The following is a 19,119-nucleotide window of genomic DNA, read 5'->3' on the forward strand; positions in this document are numbered from 1 at the left end:
TCCTTCCTCGTCACAAACAGACAATTCAGCCAGAAGCTTCAGGATCCACTCTCTGAAGAGCACCACAACCTCTCCAGGGACCTTGGTGATGTGGTAGGAATGGGGCTGTTGGGAAGAGGGGGTGAGAAGAAGAGCCATGGGAGGAAGAAGGGCTGCTTTGGGGTGTCCAAACACCCCCAAAAGCTGGCGGGGAGCTGAGCACAACCTTTCTTCCAGGTGATGAGAGCCCTGAAGGATTACCCAACCCTCCTGAAAGTGATCATAAAAGAATTCCTGTGAGTGGGAGCAGGGGTTATGCTGGGGCAGGGTGGTCTCCCTTCAGACATCAGCCAACAGGTCATGGCTGACAGGTGCATGTTTTTGGCTACAGAAGGATTTGCAGAGGAAGCTGAGGTCAAGCATTAACCCATTGTATCAGTGGTGACTTTCTGGACCTCCAGGGATCCCTTCCCTCCCATGGCTCCCTGAGTGCAGAGAGCTCTTCCTGCTGATCAAAACCCTCTGGGGAGGAGGCTGGGTGTGCCCACCCTGTCCTGCTGTGGGGTCATGGTGGGACTGGCAGCTGCTGGAGCTCTTCCCAACCCTGTCTGCAGGCCTGGCTCCTTGATCTGCCACGGGAACATGATATTCCAACACCCTGCTCCAAGCAGCATGGAAGTTTTGGCAACACTTGTGCTCTCAGTTGGGCCAAACCAGGCTTTGGCTGACTCAGACATCCATGTGGATCCATTCTCCCTCTCTGTGGGAGGTAAGCTCCCCTCTGGGATGTGGGTATGTGAGCTCCACAAGCCCCATGTCTCCACTGTGAGCAGAGGAGATCCATGGCTGAGCAGATCCTGATCCCTTGTGTGAAGACAGGGTCAGATGTCTTGGCTGCTGAGGTGACCAGGAAGAAAAACTTCAGTAACAGTTGTGCCCTTTCCCTTTGCATAGCCTGGGGGATTGGGGTTGGAGACCTGCTGATGTAGGGTGGGAGGAAAAGGCATAAAGGGTGTGGAACAGGTGTTTTTATATCTCGTACCTTTGTACTGGAGCAGAGTGGGTGGCTGGCACCCTGTGGGGCAAAGCTGGCTGCTCCAGGCTCTAAATGCTGTGCTTTGCTCCAGATGACACCTTGGAGCGTCCCTTGCCTGAGCCGGGCTTCCCAGCCTATGGAGTGGCCCTCATGGTCATAGGTGGCCTCTGCATCATCATTGCACCCGTTGTGCTCGTGGTAAGGGCCAGTTCTGTCTGCTGAGCTGGATCAGCAGCCCTGGGCCCTTGTGGGGGCTGGGCTGAGGGGGACTCTATGGGGCCAGCTGGGGCTGCAGTCCCTGTGCTCTCCTCCCTAGTGCCTGGGGACCAAGAGGCTGGGCTGGCAGGATGGAAGAGCCCTTTGGGACAGAAGAGACCCTGAAGTTGGGATCCAGACATTAGAAATGGATAACCAGGGGTTCTGGACAGAGGTGAGTGGCCTTTGCTGCCCTTGGATTATTTTCTGTGCCTGGGAGCTGGTGTTTCTGCAGGTCCCATGTTCTTCTGTTAGCTGGTGATCATCTCTGGGCTTGGAGAAACCTGTGCAGAGCTGGCGGGAAAGGACCCTCACAACTACCTTCACTGGAGGTGTCTAGAGCAATTCCTTCCCTCTCCCCTGCAGGACCCTGAGGATGGTCACATGGAGTGGCAAAGCACCTCTGCCTGAGGACAGAAGAAGCAGCTGCTGGGGGGAGCTTGGAGAGGGGCTGTAGGTGGGAAGGAGATGCTGAGAAGCTCTCCCTGATCACCTGGCAGCAGCTGCCAGGTGCTCCCTGAGCAGAATGCAGACCTAGGTTTGTAAAGGAATAATTTTGTATCTGAAATAAACATTTGTAGACCGTGAAACCCAGTTGTGAAGGATGTGTGTCTTCTGTGGAAGGTGCTGTTGGAACCCTCTTCCCTTTGTGGGCAACCAGCCTTCCTCCCTGGGCTCCCAGTACCACCACAGCCAGGTGCTTCTGCCTAACTGGTGCCAGCATGCTGGGCTTGGTCCTCTCTAGCTCTAGGCTAACAACCCCACTGTTGGTGAGTTATAAAAGCAAGAATCTGCATGCCAGCCCCACAGTCACTTTTCCAGCTCCACGGTGCTTCTCCTTCCAGCACACTGGATTTTATTTCAGATCCTGGCGTGTTTGTTCCAGCCCCGAGCCTGCTCCCCCAGGCTTTACCTGATCCCCAGCCCTGCCAGCAGCTCCTGCTGTGCACTCTGAGCGCCCCAGGGTGTTTATTTCAGATTAAGCTGGGTGCTGTTTGCCTCTGGCTCTGCAGGCCCTATCCCAGCCTCAGTGCCACCATCGGTATTTTGCCTCTCCCTGACCGCAAGTTTTATTTCACCTTCAGCACCGCTGTCTCTATTTCAGGTAAGCCGAGGGGTTTTATTTCAGCTCCATAATCAGAATTTTATCCCCACATCAGCGTCGTTTCCCCACAATCTTTATAAACACTTCAATGGGATCCCAGCTCTACTCACCTCACCTCCGCTCTCACAGAACTTTATTTCCCTGCCCGCTGTGTTCCTTCCCCCTGCGGCCAAGGCAGCTGCTTATGCAGCAGAACAGGATCTCTAGTTCGGGTTGAGGTCTGTTAAGCTTCAGCCGCAGCTCTGAGCTCCACATTCTCGCTCCGGCCCTGTGGCCGCGGGGTTCGGAGAGCGAGTGTGGGGCTGAGGCGGCGCCTCCACCGCCCCTTGCCGCGCTGAGGGGCCGGGCCGCGCTGAGGGGCCGGGCCGCGCCCGCATTGAAAGGGCGGCTGTGATTGGACAGAGCGGAGAAAGGCGGGCCGGGATTGGCGGAAGCCGTGAGGGCTCAGTCGGACGGAGCCAGGGGCGCTGGAAGGGCCCGCGGTCGCCCTGGTCCCGCTCCCGAGACCCCCGTCCCTTCTCCGGGCCCCGATCCCGGCTAAAGCGCCGCCGCAGAGCCCCTACCGGAGCTCCCCAGCGGCACTCGGGGCAGGGGCGTAGCCGGCAGCCCGCCCAGGAGTGGTTCCGGGTCGCAAAGGCGGACTCTGCGATAGCGGCGCGGAGCAGGGAGCGGCGGCGACATGGTGGGGATGGGGGCTGGCGGCGGGGAGCGGGTGCGGAGCCCGCTGCGGGCTCTGACTGCCTCTTCCCCCGCAGCGCTTCCGCTTCTGCGGGGACTTGGACTGCCCCGACTGGGTGCTGGCCGAGATCAGCACCCTGGCCAAAATAGTTAAGTGCCCGAGCCGCCCGCGTCCCCCTGCCCGCCCCCGCGGGCCCCCTGCTCACCCTCCTTCTCCCCCACAGTCCTCGGTGAAGCTGAAGTTGATCTGCGCCCAAGTGCTGCGGGACCTGCTGGGGGAGGCCATCGAGGTAAGTGTGGGGCTAGCGCAGTGGAGGCCAAGTGTTTCAACAATACAACGTTAATTAATCTCGTGTTCTTCATGGAAGCCTCAGCGTTAAGAACGCTACCGGCCTCTACTAGTAGTAATAATATGTATAATAAGCGTTATTAGTATTTATGTGGGAATTGTTAGTGCTAGCACTGGTAGTGAGTGTGTTAGCTGCTTACTGTGACGCTCTACTCTCCCACAGTATGACAAGATCCTTAAGCTGACCTCGGATGCAAAGTTAGGTGAGCACTGCTGTCCTTGCCAGGATGCCCCGATGGAGCCATGCTCCAGGGATGGGCAGCAATGTGTCTGGGTATGTCTTCCCAAGGTGACAGAGCTCACCCTCCCTCCCATCTGCAGAGTCGGGGGATGTGAAGGCGACCATCGCTGTCCTCGGCTTCATCCTCTCCAGTGCAGCCAAGCACAATGTAGACAGTGAGTCTCTGTCAAGTGAGCTGCAGCAGCTGGGACTGCCCAAAGGTAGGGGAAAGCCTCGGGCTGGCACCATGAGCCAGACTTGGTGGGATGTTGCTGACAGTTCTCACCCAGATGAAAGCAGGCCGGCTGCTGTGCTGTCCTCCATCACCTCCCTTCTGTGCCTTCGGTCCCTGGGGGCTCCTCAGGTGCTTTGGTGGGGTTTGGCAGCTGCAGGTCTGCTGTGAGCAGAGGGGTTCTTCTCTTGTGTCCCCTGACGAGCAGAGCACGCCAGCGGCTTGTGCCGTTCCTACGAGGAGAAGCAGAGCCCCCTCCAGGACAGGCTCAGGGCGTGCAGCCTGCGATGTGAGTGCGGTGTCGGGTCCCAGCAGGGGTGTGGGGGTCGGTGTCAGTCCCCGTGCTGCAGTGAGCCGGGGTACCGACACCATCCCACTGCCCGCCCTAGTGAGCCAGCTGGGCTCAGTGCGCTGGCGGGTGGATTACACCCTCAGCTCCAGCGAGCTGCAGGAGGTCAATGAGCCCGTGGTGCACCTGACCTTCAACGTGCGGGACACGGAGTGCGACAAGATCACGGCTGTTCCTGTGACGCTCTCGGCCAACAAATTCTGGGTTCTGCTGGGAGGTGAGGCGCCAGGAGGGGTGGCAGTGGGGGATTCTGCAGGGGGAGAGGCTGCACTACCGGCAGCTCCCCCATATCTCCGTCCTCTCTCTGCAGAGCTGAAGCAGGCGCAGACCCTGATGAACACCCTTTTCTGAGGATCCAGGAAAGTGCCGCGGCGGGAGGCTGCGACACTGAGCTGGGGGTCCAGATTGGTGCTCCTGGCTGGGGTGGAGGACGTTTCCGTTTCCGGAGGTCCTCGGGGCAGCTCCAATAAAGTCCCGGTGACAAAGCTGAGCCGTGTCCCCGCGTTGTGCAACATCTCCCCGCGGTGGGACCGCCCCGGCCGGGCCCCAACCTCCGCTATCACCTCGCGGCCAATGGGGGCGCGCGCCGCCCGCCGCGCGGCCAATGGGGGCGGGCTGCGGCTGCCGGCGGTGGCGGCAGGTTCGGGCTGCGCCGTGAGGGCGCGACCATGCCCGAGTGCCCGGAGCTGCACCTGGCCGGGCGCTTCATCAACGGGGCGTGCGGAGCGCTGGTGTTCGCGGGCGGCGTGGAGCGCTCGGCGGTGGGCCGCGGCCCGGAGGTGCCCTTCCGCAGCGAGGCCTACAGCATCTCGGCCATCGCCCGGGGCAAGGAGCTGCGGCTGACGCTGAGCGCGCTGGAGCCCGCCGCCGGGCCCCCAGCGCAGGACCTGGTGTTCCGCTTCGGCATGTCGGGGTCGTTCCGGCTGTGCCCCGCCGCCGAGCTGCCGCGCCATGCCCACCTGCGCTTCCTCACCCGGGAGAGCCCCCCCCGAGCCCTCTGCTTCGTCGACCCCCGGCGCTTCGGGTCGTGGCGCCTGGGGAACGCCTGGCAGCCGGAACGCGGGCCCTGCGTGGTCTCCGAGTACCAGGCTTTCAGGTGAGCCCTCTGCTTGGCTTTGGCTGCTTTTCCTGCACGGACATGTCCGGGGACTCTTCTCGATGGCCTCTCTTGCAGGGAGAATGTGCTGAAGAACCTGGATGATAGGGCTTTTGACAAGCCCATCTGTGAGGTCCTCTTGAACCAGAAGTATTTCAATGGAATTGGGAATTACCTTCGAGCCGAGATCCTGTACAGGTAAAGTGTGCTGAGTCCCCGCTGACCTGCCATGGAGGTTTAGTTTCTAAGAGTTTGCTGGAGCTTGACAGCTCCTCGGCTAAGCCGGCTGTGCCTCCTCACTTGGAACTGGAAGTGCCAGAAGCGAGGCCTCAAGCTTGTGTGTAACTCTCTCAGGTTGAAGATCCCTCCCTTTGAAAAAGCTCGGACTGTGCTGGAGGCCCTGAAGGAGCAGAAGCAGGAGAGGAGGAAGAAGGTGGGGAAGGAATATCAGGAGCTTTCACAAGCCCAGGAAGCAGCAGGTTTCCACGCTGGAAGCAGGGGTCTGGTTGCCTGTGGCCCTTCAGAATGAGCTCTGCCAGTCTTCTGCCCTAAGGAAGCCTACAAGTGTTTTTGGGGTGGGTGAGGAGGAAGAGATGATGGAAACGCCTCACAAGCTTAAAGTCTCCAAGGGGAAGGCTGCAGTAAAGCCCAAGGATGATCTTGTGGCCTCAGGGGAGAGGAAATGGCTACTTTAAGCCTGAAGACAAACTACACAACCTGCTGCTGGTGTTTTTGTATGTTAGCTCTCTTTCATGTCTCTGTAGCTAAGTTGGAAGCCTAGTGTGTGGTGAGCTCAGGGCTATCCTGCGTGGCAGCTCATCTTCTGGAGGGCAAGAGATGGGGAAGAAGATGGGAGGAGAGAAGGTGAGGAAACAGAGGCAGGTGACTTCTCTGTCCTTCTCCATGCCTGCAGGATCCTTCCCTGACACTGAGCAAGAAGGTGAAGCTGAGGCAAGAGAACCCAGATCTCCTGGAACTGTGCCACACCGTGCCCCTGGAGGTGATCATGGCAGGTGAGGGGACAGGACAGGCAGCTGGGGATGGGGCTGGCAGGGAGGCTTTGAGTTCTCAGCATCAGGAGGTTTGGGAGGCCACCCTGACACGGTGGTCATGGCTTCTGGTCTGATTCTGTCCTTCCCCTGTCTCCCTTCCCAGAGAAGCAGCTCCTTGACCCCGAGCACTCGGATAATTATGCTGCCTTCAAGAACTGGCTGCAGTGTTACTTGGTGCCTGGCATGAGCTCCCTGCGTGACCACAATGGCAGGACCATATGGTTCCAGGTAGGAGCCTGGGGCTACTGCCTAGAGCTGGGGAGCCCCCAGACCACTCCTCCAAGAGGACACTGGCCTGTTTTCTGCTTGCTGAGACTCCCATTACACTGTGTGGCTGAGGATCTCCTTCTCCATCCACATGCTGGGCATGGAGGTGACAAGGACCTCCTGTGTGGTGGGCAGCCAGCTGTGAGCAATATGGAGCAGATGGAGGGAATGGGAGGGTTTGGGTGGTCTGACAGCCCTGTTCTTCCCTCCTGGACCCTGTGTTTGGGGCCTTGCAGGTACAGGGATTGATGGCAAGAGTCCCCAAGGGACAGGGCAGGCAGAGCAAGCCCAACTCCCCTGCCTTCCCAGAGAAATGTGGCTGTTTCCCCATCACTGCAATGGCTGCAGGATGGAGAAGGGGCGGGGATTCTGCTGCTGCTGCCTGCAGAGTGACTGTACCCCAGTATCTCTGTCCCTTCCTTACAGGGAGAGCCTGGCCCCATGGCTCCCAAAGGTGAGTTTGCTCTCCCCTTCCTGTGGGACCCACTCTTGCTCTGGGAGGGTTGGAATAGCACAAGGGCGCAGGCAAGAGCAAAGCCATTCTCTCTGGGGTGCAGACAGGCCTGTGACACTTGTTGGCACCAAGGGACAGAAGCCATTTGTCCCCAAAGCTTCCTACCAGCATCCAAACCTGCCTGGGTGCAGCTGTTGGATGGTTTTTCATCTAAACAGCATCCCTGTAAGGTCACTGTTCTGTGGGCTGTCCCTTGGGGTGCAGGTTCTGCCTCACCCTCTCCTCACCCCTCCTCACTTGGGCACATCCTCTCGTGCAGGGCAGAGACCCCGCAAGACGCCCTGTGAGAAGAGCCTTCAGCTGAAGGCAGACCCTGAGGCACCAAGCCCCAAGGTGAGCAGCTTTGTGGCTGTGCCTGGCTGTCCTTGTGCCCGTGCCTTGCTCAGGCTGCTCATGACTTCATGCTGATGATCCTACATGGAGTTCCTCATCTTGGTAAGCTCCGGCTCTGACGCCCACCCAGGTCACCCCACATGCCTCGAAACAGCGCCGCAGGGCTGCAGTGAACCCCCCAGAGCCGGAGGAGAAGGAAGAGAAGGCTGCTGGGCCAAGGAAGGGATGTGCTCGCAGGAGGAGGAAAGCAACTGCTGCTCCAGCCTTGCCTGAGGTGCCTCTGTGTGTCAGAAGAAGCTGCAGGATATCTGCTCGCAGGGGCAAAGGTGACAGTGCCTGTGCTGCAGCTCCCACGTGGGGGCTGTGGGACAGCTGCCTTGCGGCAAGGGGACTGAGGGGTGCCCATGGGGCAGAACCAGATCCTCCCTTGCCCTCTGACTCCTCATTTCCCTCTTCCTTCTCCAGGTACAGCCCCTGCTGTGTGAGTGTCACCTGCTGTCACCTCCTGAGGGGCATTTAAGGGGCCAAGTGGAGCTCAGGCAGGGCCTGGCCACAGAGCAGGGTTAGTGCTAGTGAAAATGGAGCTACTCTGTACCTGTGCTCACACTTACTTGCTGCTGTTGCATCCTGCCAGTGTGGCAGGGAGAAGCTGAGTGTGGTGATGGGGCTTTTTCCTGCTGTCCACAGGCATTTGAAGAGAAAAAGGGCCAGGACCGTGTGTTGTGCTGGACTCTGACTCTTCTCTCTCCCTCTTCCCTTTCTGGCTGCTGCTCTCATCACTGTTTTTAGCTGACTAATAAAGTATTTTGTGTAGAAATCAGTGTGCATGCCTTTTCATGCAGAGGATAAATCCCTCCGTGGCCCAGCTGCTTCTTCACAGGGGCTGGAGCAGACTTCCCCTCCACCTCATCCCCCCAAATTAAAGGTGAGTTCAGTGTCCCCAGGGCCAGGAGCGAGACCCTGCTCAGGTGGACACTAAAGGAGCAACTCCACCAAAGCCTCTGGGCAGAGGCAGGTCAGTGCAGTTACCTGGAAACAAGTTAAGAAAACAGGCTGCAGCTTGTTTTTATCTAATTCTCTTGATTTTTTTTTTTTTGTGTGTTTCCTCTTCTTCAAGGGCAGGCAGGGGGAGAAAGGAGGAGTGGAGTGTTTTTTTCCACCCACTGATAGACAAGATGAAGGTTGAGACATAGGTGTCACTGTGGAAGCTGCTGCTCCCCAAACCTGTACAGCTGGAGCAGAGCTCCTGCAGGGCCACCAGTGAGCTCAGAACTCACTGCAGGCCACCTGCCCTGGCTGGGCTGTGGGCAGCTGTCCTTCCCTGGGGAGCGAGGTTGTTGAAGTGCTGCAGACAGGGGCACCCTGCTGTTCCCTGAAGTGCTGCCTTGCACAGCTCTGGGGATGGGGAACAGCTCAGTCTGATTTGAGCTCACGCTGCTGCTCTGGGTGCTGCAGCAGCAGCAAGGGCGATGTTTGGTGTCAGTGGCTCCAGAGCAGGAGGACAGAGAGCACGAGGAAGGGTGTGAAGGAAAGCCTCAGGCCCCGCTGCTCCAGCGGCACCTGGCCCTGCGCAAGCGGACGCTCCAGGAGGTCACAGCTGGGAGGCAAAGCACAAGGCTGAAGGGACTGATCTCCATCCCCATGCACCCCCAGCCCTTCTGCATGTACTCACAGCATCGCCTCCTTAACGGGGAGGGAGGTTTGGAGCCAGGCGGTGACTGTGCTGCCATGGGCCTCATAGAGCCGAACCACCAGAGCCTCAGGTCTGTCCTCAGCCTTTGGGGGAGTTCAGACAGATGAGACAGGCACAGCCTCTTCAACATGAGCTGCTGTGCTTGGACAACGTGACTGCCATGGGGTGTGGGTGAAAGAACAAGCCCTGCTCAACAGCAGCACCTCAGCCCCTCTGCCCTCCCCTCCTCTATCCCAGCACCTGCCTGCTTGACAGTCTCCAGCACGACAGCAGGTGAGCTGACAGAAAAGGCACTCCAGGGTGAGCACTGGCCACAGCTGGCCGGGACCGTGTGCAGGGGGAAATTCAAGTTGTAGGCTTGCTGAATCACACCGGCCTCCTGGAAAGAACCTGCAGCACAAGAACCTCTCTCTAGTCAGCCTCTGTATGTGCACACTCACCCCAAGGCTCACTGGAGCAGCTCCCACCCAGCTCTGCTTGTCACTCACCCTGGTGAGGCATCACAGCGTAGGTGAACTGGTGGTGCCCAATGTCTGCCGTGGAATCGGGGGACGTGGGTGCTCTCAGCCTAGGGCAACGTGAGGTTAGTGAGACTGGGGCCTTGGCAGCACCCACTGTCACCCAGAGCAGAGCCAGGGCACTGTGACAAGACACCTGCTTCCCTTGCTACCTCAAGGCTGGCCCCTGAAGTGGAAGCAGACACCCAACAGCAAACAGACCCTGGACAGTTCCAGAAGCTAAAAAACTGGGGTGTCATCCTGTGAAAATTGTGGCTGATGGTGTCAAACTGAAACACACAGTTTCTTTTAGCTTTTTATGCACCTGTAACATTAACACTCCTGTTCCTTCCCTCTCCTTAAGCCTCCCTTCCTGGGGTATGTTTTAGATAGCAACAGAAAAGCTACCTACTACAAATATGAAGCTGAGCTCTCCTGAATTATCTTTGAGCACAGTTCACAGGAATCAGTTCTAACTGACTAAGATCATGTAATGCAACCAAACTCTCAGAGAACAGCCACCCACCAGACCATTTCCTTGTTATAACTTAGGCCATTAAGGAGCAGGTGTTGCCTTTACTTCCAAGAGATGCCTCAGAAGGCAGAGTACCCGCAGCAGCTCCCCCCTCAGCCATGCCTAACTCACAGGGAGAGGCTGAGGACGTTCCTGTGGGCTGATGCTCCGTATTTGCAGTCGTTCAGCAGAGCTACCCCGAAGCCATGCTCAGAGAGATCCAGCCACTTGTGAGCCCACACCTGCAGCAGGTACCAAGGGATGTGCTCAGCTCACAGAACAGGAGCAGCTCAGCCCTGGGACCAGAGCAGCTCCCTCCTCACCTCGAACCGAGCCCAGTCCCAGGACGTGTTCCAGTGCGTTGGCCGCTGCAGGTGTCCGAACTGGATCTCGTAGGTAGCGTTTGTGCTCCGGACCTGCACAGGGAACTCCACCTTCAGGAACTTGTGAGCCTCCTTCCACTCAACCTAAATGTGGCAGCAGAAGGATGTCACCATGGGGGACTGACAGGCAGAGACTGCACTGCTCATGTCCCGGTGTGCAGCAGCCAGTCCACGCCAGCTACAACAAAAACACACCAGAGTCTCAACACAGCTGAACTGGTGTGTCCCTCTTCCACCCTTGTCCCTCAGGACCCCCACCTTGGGCTGCTTTCTGCAGAGGAAGAAGGCAGCGGGGGACTCCAGGGAAGGAAATGGGGAAGGGGGGATGTAATTGAGGCACAAGGTTCAGCTCCCAGCTGTGTAGGATGTTAGCAGCACACAGCAGCCAGGGGCAAGACCTGGGTCAGGAAGCGGAGGAACGGACACGCGGCATCCAGGATGATCTCCTGGCTTAAGGTGCTGCTTTTCCCGACCTGCAGGGAGAACCTCACACTTCCCCGCAGGCCCCCAGCCAGGGTGATTTCCAGAGGCTTCAGCAGCGTTGTCACTGGCTTCCTAGAGAATGGAATCAAGGCAGAGATAGGTTCTCAGGTTCCCAAATCCCAGTGCAGCCACCCACACACCAGGCATTCACTTCTCCAGAGTGAATGCTCTCTTACAGCCAGGACTGACAGGGAGGCAAGAATCCAAAGCACTGCTCCTCTACCTGGTTTCCAAGTGATAATCCATCACATCCCAGGCATCCCAGTAGAGGGGAACATCATCAAAGAGTGCAAACTGGTTGGCATAGCAGCCATCTGGGACTGACTCTCTGAAAGAAAGCCGAACAGGGGCACAGCAGCATCAGCAGGACTGGCAGTGGAGAAAGGTGCACAGTGAGAAGTCCTGGGTGAGGTTTGAGGAGCTCAGGGCCAGGAGCTGGGTGACACAAACCTCCCGGAGTCCAGCAGCTGAAGCGAGGTCAGGTGCCCCATTGTGTCCAGGCAGACAGCAATCACCCCATTCTCCATGGTGATGGAGCCATCCTCCTTGGGAACAGGCCAGAAACAGGCGTCACAGACCCACACCTGCAGGAGCTGACTGCCTCCATTGCAAATTTAATTTAATGTGGATTCCTTAGATTTCTCCTCAAACAACCTCTGATGCCAGGAACACAGACCTGAGGGAATCTGCCTTGTGCTTACCTGTTTCCTCACTGCCACAGGCTGAGGAGGCACAAATGGCTCCTGCACTAGAGCATAGCCCATGCTGGGGACTGTCACCAGAGCTGAAAGCAAAGAGGTTCTGCTCTAACACTCGTCCCAGACTGAATCCTAAGTCACACAACTGCTGCCCTGCTGCTCTCATGTCAGATCTACTGCCTCCTCCCATACCCTCCTCATCCTCATGCACGCTTCAGGGGACTTTATCCCCTCCCAAGTTATCCAAAGAACAAACTGAACAGTCCATAAAACCCTCCCCAGGACAGGGAGAGGCAGAGTATTTCCCTGTTAGCTATCTCTGCCCCTGTAAGGAACTCTGATAGAAGAACTACTCCCAGGTCAAGCATACCCAAAGTCTCTGTTCCATCTGGCCCAGGCCTGGAGATCACCTCGGTGCGTTCCCAGGACAAAGTGTTCAACACGAGGGTGCTCGGGGTGCTCCTCACCTCGGGCTGCAGCAGATCCCTGCACAGGGACTGCACAGCTTCCTCCTGCAGCTGAGCACCAGCCCTGCGGATCTCTGGGCAACAAAAGGGCCTGAGTTGGAGCTGAGAGAGCTTCTGGCACTCCCTGTGCCATGTACACACACTTTATCTCCTTCCAAGCTACAATTGCTAATTAATTATTATTATCTATTAGTAAGTAATTCAAGTGTATAATTATTATGAACTTTGTTATTACAAGATTACAATGAGCTGTGCCAGCTCAGCTGGAAAATTCTGGTTAACAAAGCTCCTGCAAGCACCCCTGGGCAGGCAGAAACAAACCTTGGTGAGAATCTATGGCATGCCAGCAGCAAGCAGAAAAGTCAATAAATGGGGATGGTTCTCAATCCCTTGGCTCCCCTGCTAATCTTACACTGTTTCAGACCTGCCTGCCGAGGCTGTCCAGGGTTGGAACCTCTGCAGCCCCACCAGGCAGGACCTGCTCCCACAGGTGAGTGCCCTCCTAGCCAAACCCCCTGCTCACCTGTGTAGTATTGCAGGGCATCCTCAACCACCAGCTGGATACAGCTGCCTGGCAGGACATCGTGGAACTGGTTGAGCAGCAATAACCTAAAACAGAGAGCAGAAACCAGGGAAGAAAGTGGTGGAGAGAACTGGATTTGCACTGGCTCAGAACAAGCTCTTGTCTCAAACAAAAGCCCTGTTTGCAAGAGAGACAAACTTAATAACTGTTCTTATTCCCCCATTACCCAACACTCGAGAGAACAGGATTTTTTCCACAGCATCCTTTAAACCCCTTTATGTCCAGGCTTGCCAGCTGTCATCTCACTAAACCACAACCACGGGCAGTAAGAGCTATTTGTTTGTACCCCTCAGGGCTACGAGATACATTCTTGCACAAGCTCAAACAAGCCAAAACTGGGCAGGAGTAAGTTTTGGTAGGAAATGGAGCTTCCAGACAGCAGAGCAGAGAGGGTTTGGAGTTATCTTTCAGCAGGAGAAACAAGCAAAGCAGCAAATTCTTTGCAGGTAGATTCCTGCTCAGTTTATGGCAGGGGCTGTGTACACACGGTGCTGCAGCACTGAACTCTCCCCCAGTACCACCAGTGTCCTCCCTCACCTCCAGAGCCTCTGGAGCTGGCTGGCAGGGTACTGGAATGCTCTATCCTGAGCCACAGCCAGGCTGCTGAGCACTTCCACGTCATGGAGAATCCGCTCACATTCCCGATTCCCCTTCTTTATCTGGTGCCAATTAAGGACAGAAGGAAGATGCTCAGGAAATGGATAGCTGGGGGTGGATCTCTCCCACCAGAATCCCAGCTCCAGTGCAGGAGGGTTGGGTGCTTGCAGATGTCAGGGCTTGGCATGGCCCCCTTGCCTGGGAGTGGGATCCTCACCTGGGCCTGGGTGGTGTAGGTGCCATTGTGCAGCTCGAGGAAGAGCTCTCCCACCCAGGTGCACAGCTGGGATGACTCCTTCTCCAAGACAGAAAAGAGCTGGTCGGGAGTAGAGATCTGCACTCTGTGGGACAGACACACAGGCAGTGTGAAAGGGAGAAGCCTGTGACATGGCTAATGGTGCACCCAGTTGGAAAGGTGACAGGCCTCAGGAAACTACAACACAAGCATGCAGAGTAATCCCCTCACCCTTCTCCCACCCCTCTCCTGCTCCTCTGTGACCCCATCCCTCTCCTGTGGACAGTCCCCAGGCAGGTGTGGCTGCCAGGCACAGCTGCTGTGCTGCCCATTCTCCCTGAGATGGACAGGGAGATGGACCTCCTGAGGGGTCACAAGCAGTCCATGGCTGCCCTGTGGACCTGTTATGACAGCTCTTGGTGATGGAGAGATTCCATCCCCATGAAATCCATCCCTGGTACCTGCCCATCTCCCTGTCCTTCTCCCTTCCTTTTGGCACTGCCAAAGGCTGGGCCTGGCTCAAAGCAAATGCCCCTGCCAGGAGAGAGGATGGGAGCTCTCCTCTCACCTGGGCAGCCCATCTGTGTCACTCATTCTTTTCATCCTATCCAGCATCTTCTGCGTGGGTCCCCCTCCTCCATCCCCAAAGCCGAAGAGGAATGCGCTGTGGTTCACACGGCCTTTGTCCTTGTTGTTCTTCACTGTTTTCAGCATCTGAAGGGATTTTTGGGCAGCTGCAATCCCCTGGCAGCCAGCCCCAGCTCCATACAAGAAAGCCAGGTCAGTCTTTAGAGTGCAATGCCCAGCCTTGCTCCTCTTCCCCGGCCCAAAGTGCCCAAATCAGGCACAGGAACATCTTGGAGTCAGGCGCCCCAAGATCCTTTGTCCAAGACATCCCATTCCCTGCCCAGGCAGTGCCCTGTCCCAGGAGCCTCACATCAAGGGGCTGGCACTGTCCTTCCCATGCAGGCCGGGCAACCTCACTCACCTCTTCCACTCGCCCATGCATCCCATAGGAATCACCAGGGGGGAAATGGGTCAGGACTTGGGAACCATCAATGCCTTCCCAGAAAAAGGTGTGATGCTGGAGGGGAGAGAAAGGAAAATGTGGTGCACAAGGGCATTTTAGAGCCTCTTCAGGATTCAAAAGGGACCTTCAGTTTCTCTGCAGGGAGGTGCAGGATGCCCTGCTGGATCAGTTCAAACAGGGGACAAGAACAGGGAATGCCACGAGGACAGGGGCTGGATTTGCTATCTGTTGGACCTGCATACAAGTCACAGCTTCCCATCTGGAAGCAGAAGGAATATCTAGGCCAGGGGCCTGGCTGGGATCTCTAATCATGTCCTTCCTCTCTCCTGAAGCCTGACAGGACAGCACTACCACCAAAATCTAGCGGCTTCTGGAAGCAGAGCCTGTCTTAGCTGAAGACCTGTGGAACCAAAGGTCCAGCCCTGCAGAAGACTCCAGCACCCACCCATCCATCCCCTGGGGAGAAGGCAAGCATAGCTCACCGGGAAGGAGTTCACCAGGTTCCAGCTGAGTTTCTGTGTGAGGAAGCGCTGGATCCCACAGCCACGCATCAGCTGGGGCAGCTGGGCCGAGTACCCAAACGTGTCCGGCAGCCAGAACTGGGAGCACAGATGACAGGAGCAGAGGGACACACACAGGTCAGCCCAGCCTCACAAAGAGCAATGGGCACAAGGAGATGGAGGGCAAGGAAGGGGAGATGGAAAAGAACAAGCACCTCCGAGCAGATCCGACCAAACTGCTCCTGGAAGAACCTCTGTCCCTGGAGAAACTGCCGCACCATGGACTCCCCGCTGGGCAGGTTCCCATCCTGGGGGAAGCACGGGGATCCATGAGGAAAGCCAGGCACCAGGGAACGAGAGATCTTGTAAGACCCCCCCTGACCTGGCAGATCGTGGGGAGAACCTCAACAGGGTTCAGCAGATAGAAAAAGGAGGAACACACGAGGGAGTCCAAAGCTCCTTTCTCAGGGAATGATCTGGGAGGATTGTATTTTTGCTAGGCTGGACACTTCAGACAGCTGCTGTTCCTAAGCCTGGAGACCACGGCCAACCAGACAGGCTCAGCAAAGGCTCTGCTCTCCCCTGCAGTGTCAGGCCTGGTCCCAGAGGAATGCACAAGGAGGATGTGGCAAGCCAGGCTCATGCTACTCACCATTTCCACCCAGGTGCCTCCAACAGGAATGAACTGTCCCTTGGCCACAAAGTCCTGAATGCGTGCATAGAGCCCAGGGTAGCGGCTCCTCACCCACTCAAACTGCTGCGCCTGCCAGAGCACACGGATCAGCCCCAGCTCACCCCACACCCCTCCCTTCCTTCTGCAGCACTTCTGGTTGTTTACATCCCCCCATCTCCTTCTGCTGGAGAAGCAACACGCCACGAGCAGAGGTGTCCAGAGGGAGGTGACTCACCTGGGAGCAGGCGAAGGTGAGCTCTGGGTTGTGCTCCATCAGATGGAGCACGGTGACCCAGCTCCGGGCACACTTACGGACGGTCTCCTCATACGGCCACAGCCAGGCTGCAGGGACAGGCACAGCCCCACCACAGTTATTACCTAACACAAAGCTCCTCGTGGAGCTGGAACCTCTCTGAAACCCCTCCCGAGATGGAAAATCAAGGGGTGAAGCCCAACAGGACAGAAGACTGTAATTCATCCCTCATCCCCAGTCAGCGTTCCAAAGGGCCAGACCCACATTCCCCACATTGCCCCAGTGACAAACCAGTTATGTGGCATCACAGAGATCCCATTCCCTTCTCTCAAGGTGTGGCATCCTGTGCCTAGAGCCCAGCACACCCTGGCCTCCAAGTGAGAGGAGAGGCAGAGCTGTGCTGCTCTCACCAGAGTCGATGTGGCAGTGTCCCACGGCATGGATGGTGTGCTGGCTCTCGCCGTTCCTCTGGCTGAAGATGGCTGCAGCCAGGTCACGTGCAGCAGGAAGGGTGGAGAGGTCCGTAACATCACACACGTTGACCATCTGGTTGGCAGTGTACAGTGCCTGGAAACTCCTCTGGTTTTCCTCTCCAAGGAGCTGGGGTTGAGAGGGATAAAAGTATGTCTCTGGCCACTGTATCAGCTCAGATGTCACCTGCCTCCAGGAGAACTTGCTGCCTCTTTTCAACAGCTATCTCAGGCACTCATAACAGGTAAACACCATGTCTCTGCTTCACAAGCACAGCCTTATGCCTTTTCTTACATGCCTTCCAAATCCAAATTCCACATATGCCCATTCTAGGGGACCATGGTTAACACATCCTGCTTTGGAGCAGAAAGTGGAAGAAAAAACACCTGTGGCTTCACTCAGTTCAGTTTTCTCCTGCTCTAGAATATCCTGAGTTGGAAGGGACCCACAAAGGTCATCAAGCCCAGACGACTGTGCTAAAGCAGAAGCAGCAAACATTTTCTCCTCCAAGGTGTCAGGTGATTGAACAGCAGGAGGAGGAGATTCAGTTGAGGAAAAGGTGAAGGAAGGGAAGAGGAGCTCCCAGACCTGAGCCATATCCAGCAGGATTTCCAGATCCACCAGCAGTTCATAGACATCTCTGTTGAAGACAACCAGCTCAGCTTTGCTCAGGGTAACCCTCCTGTCTGGATCCGGAGGGGCGATCATGCTGCCTTTGCCAGCTCCAAAAAGCCCATTGCAGGCCAGCTCCACGTACAGAGTCAGGCTGTGGGGACAAGAGGGAACCATCAGGGAGCAGGTCACAAGCACCAGGACACAGACAAAGATGTGCTGTCCTCGGCCTCTTGGCTTCCAACAACACCAAGCTGCCCCAGCAGAGGGGGGCTCTGGCTCAGCTGACCACCCACCTGTGGGGCTCTGACTCTTTCAGGCTTCTGGTCAGGATGTAGCTGGTCTTCTCACCTTCCTTAGTCAATCCCTGCACAGGAAGGTGGCACATTCAGCACAAGTCAGCAGAGGTTGGATGGGCACGATGAGACACCCCAAAGTCCAGCTGGACAGAGAGGCTGGTCCCATGTGCTGTGGGATAATTGTTGGCACAAGAGCAGGAACAGAAGCTGTTGCTGCCCCAGCAGCACCGTGACCCGTGCACAGAACATGGCAGGAGTGCCAAAGGTCACCAATCTGCACACAGCAGGGCACCTGGCACAGCCCTGATCTGTGTCTCCATACCTGCACAGGCTGGGCATCTCTCCACACCATGCCCTCCCCATCGCTCTCCCAGACAAAGTGCACTTCCTGCCCTGCCCATGCCGGGGGGATGCTCAGCTCCACCTTAAACCAGCACGTCTCCCATCTGGAAGAGAGCAAGCAGCAGGCTCAGTCCATGTGTGACCTTCTCCTGAGGGAAAGCACGCTTCCTCAGAGCCCTCTGTGGAAAAACATCACCCCCAAACTGTGGGGACAGCCCGTGAGTTTGATGGGATTCACACACAAGGATGCTGCCTGTCCACAGACACACCTGATTTAACCTGTGCCCTTCTGGAACCCCAGAGAAACTGTCAGTGGCATCTTGTCTGACCACTGCTGGGAAAAGAATCTTCTCCCAAACTTGATAAGCAAACACATCCTCCCCAGAAGCATCAGAGACACAACCATGGTCACAAGGAGCTCACAGCAAGAAACTTGTCAGTTCCCTCATGAAATCTCTCTTAGAGTTCCTGGGCAGGCACCTCCACGCACCCATCACAGAACAAGATCATCATCTCACGTCTTCACCAGGGAGAACTTGTGAGGACTCACCCATACAAATAACTCTGAGACGCGAGCTCCAACCCTACCAGGGACACAGCACCGCCAAAACCTGCTACTCACGTGGGCCCAAAAGACTCTCCCACTTGAGTTGGCCTGAATTCCTGCACAGCAGCCTCCTCGTACGGGATGCGCCGCCGAGTCTGGAAGTACGAGAGCGATGCGGGTGGACAGCGATCCCCAAAAAGCCTGTGCTTGGAGATGGAGTAAGATCAGTCCCTCGTGGATCAGCCCAGGGGTGATACAGAGAGCTTTCACAGCATGGCTGAATCGCCCACCACCCAACACCCTCAATAATATGAACACATCACTGAGTAATAAAGCGCCCCGTTGGCCCCTAGAGGCCAGGGGAGGGCTGGGGGGGCTGAGGGGCTGTTTCGTGGAGCCCCGAGGCAGCGCTCCATGCCCACTAAGGAGAGGGTGTGTTTATGTGTGTGTGTTTATGTATGTGTTTATGTGTGTGTGTGTTTATGTGTGTGTGTTAATGTGTGTATGTGTGAGATTTTTCCCCTCCCCGAGCCCCCGCACACAGGGGGCAGCGTCCCGGGGCAGCATCCCCACCCTGAGGGGAGACACCGCAGCTTGTCCCGGCCGCCAGCACCACGCGGGTGTCCCGGAGAGTGCCCGGCCCGGAGCCCACCTGCCCCGCAGGTTGCAGTCGGTGAAGTAGGTGTCGGAGAGGAACTTCTCCACTCGCTCCAGGGCCGTCCGCCGGTGCTTGATCGCGGCCATGGCGGCGGCCGAGCCCCGCCCCGCCCCGCGCAG

General features: G+C 57.0%; 3 protein-coding genes across 7 annotated transcripts; 2 read left to right on the plus strand and 1 right to left on the minus strand.

The window, feature by feature from the left end:
* The first annotated feature begins 2,815 nt into the window (after nucleotides 1-2,815).
* On the plus strand, nucleotides 2,816-4,693 carry COMMD4 (COMM domain containing 4). Of its 2 annotated transcripts, XM_015638475.3 has the most exons (8): nucleotides 2,816-3,057; nucleotides 3,131-3,202; nucleotides 3,278-3,343; nucleotides 3,566-3,605; nucleotides 3,724-3,843; nucleotides 4,063-4,143; nucleotides 4,244-4,420; nucleotides 4,514-4,693. In XM_015638475.3, exons 1-8 carry the CDS (start codon nucleotides 3,055-3,057, stop codon nucleotides 4,552-4,554), a joined length of 600 nt encoding a protein of 199 aa, XP_015493961.1. In that variant the 5' UTR covers nucleotides 2,816-3,054; the 3' UTR covers nucleotides 4,555-4,693. The 2 variants fall into 2 exon arrangements, with proteins under 2 accessions (XP_015493961.1, XP_033372773.1); XM_033516882.1 differs by lacking the exons at nucleotides 2,816-3,057; nucleotides 3,131-3,202 and having other exon boundaries at nucleotides 3,282-3,343; nucleotides 3,692-4,420.
* Nucleotides 4,694-4,788: 95 nt separating this feature from the next.
* On the plus strand, nucleotides 4,789-8,282 carry NEIL1 (nei like DNA glycosylase 1). 3 transcript variants are annotated; one of them, XR_001523437.1, is made up of 10 exons: nucleotides 4,789-5,299; nucleotides 5,378-5,497; nucleotides 5,654-5,732; nucleotides 6,213-6,312; nucleotides 6,455-6,579; nucleotides 7,045-7,072; nucleotides 7,392-7,465; nucleotides 7,596-7,791; nucleotides 7,931-8,027; nucleotides 8,153-8,282. XR_001523437.1 is itself a non-coding variant. In XM_015638459.1 (9 exons), exons 1-9 carry the CDS (start codon nucleotides 4,872-4,874, stop codon nucleotides 7,948-7,950), a joined length of 1,170 nt encoding a protein of 389 aa, XP_015493945.1. In that variant the 5' UTR covers nucleotides 4,789-4,871; the 3' UTR covers nucleotides 7,951-8,282. The 3 variants fall into 3 exon arrangements, 2 of the variants coding, with proteins under 2 accessions (XP_015493945.1, XP_018863457.1); XM_015638459.1 differs by having other exon boundaries at nucleotides 7,931-8,282; XM_019007912.2 differs by lacking the exons at nucleotides 7,931-8,027; nucleotides 8,153-8,282 and having other exon boundaries at nucleotides 6,855-7,072; nucleotides 7,596-7,708.
* A 266-nt stretch (nucleotides 8,283-8,548) lies between these two features.
* On the minus strand, nucleotides 8,549-19,113 carry MAN2C1 (mannosidase alpha class 2C member 1). Of its 2 annotated transcripts, XM_015638438.2 has the most exons (27): nucleotides 18,995-19,111; nucleotides 18,418-18,543; nucleotides 17,776-17,899; nucleotides 17,451-17,521; nucleotides 17,131-17,308; nucleotides 16,837-17,013; nucleotides 16,482-16,671; nucleotides 16,054-16,160; nucleotides 15,798-15,908; nucleotides 15,361-15,453; nucleotides 15,128-15,244; nucleotides 14,604-14,699; nucleotides 14,184-14,329; nucleotides 13,598-13,721; nucleotides 13,321-13,442; nucleotides 12,724-12,809; nucleotides 12,104-12,274; nucleotides 11,737-11,819; nucleotides 11,486-11,580; nucleotides 11,259-11,363; nucleotides 10,951-11,107; nucleotides 10,493-10,636; nucleotides 10,302-10,411; nucleotides 9,647-9,726; nucleotides 9,403-9,548; nucleotides 9,138-9,241; nucleotides 8,549-9,062 (listed from the first exon to the last, which is right to left on the minus strand). In XM_015638438.2, exons 1-27 carry the CDS (start codon nucleotides 19,084-19,086, stop codon nucleotides 8,945-8,947), a joined length of 3,273 nt encoding a protein of 1,090 aa, XP_015493924.1. In that variant the 5' UTR covers nucleotides 19,087-19,111; the 3' UTR covers nucleotides 8,549-8,944. The 2 variants fall into 2 exon arrangements, with proteins under 2 accessions (XP_015493924.1, XP_015493922.1); XM_015638436.2 differs by lacking the exon at nucleotides 16,837-17,013 and having other exon boundaries at nucleotides 18,995-19,113.
* Nucleotides 19,114-19,119: the final 6 nt, after the last annotated feature.

This window comes from Parus major, chromosome 10, assembly GCF_001522545.3.
Source record: "Parus major isolate Abel chromosome 10, Parus_major1.1, whole genome shotgun sequence".
NCBI classification, from domain to species: Eukaryota; Metazoa; Chordata; class Aves; order Passeriformes; family Paridae; genus Parus; species Parus major.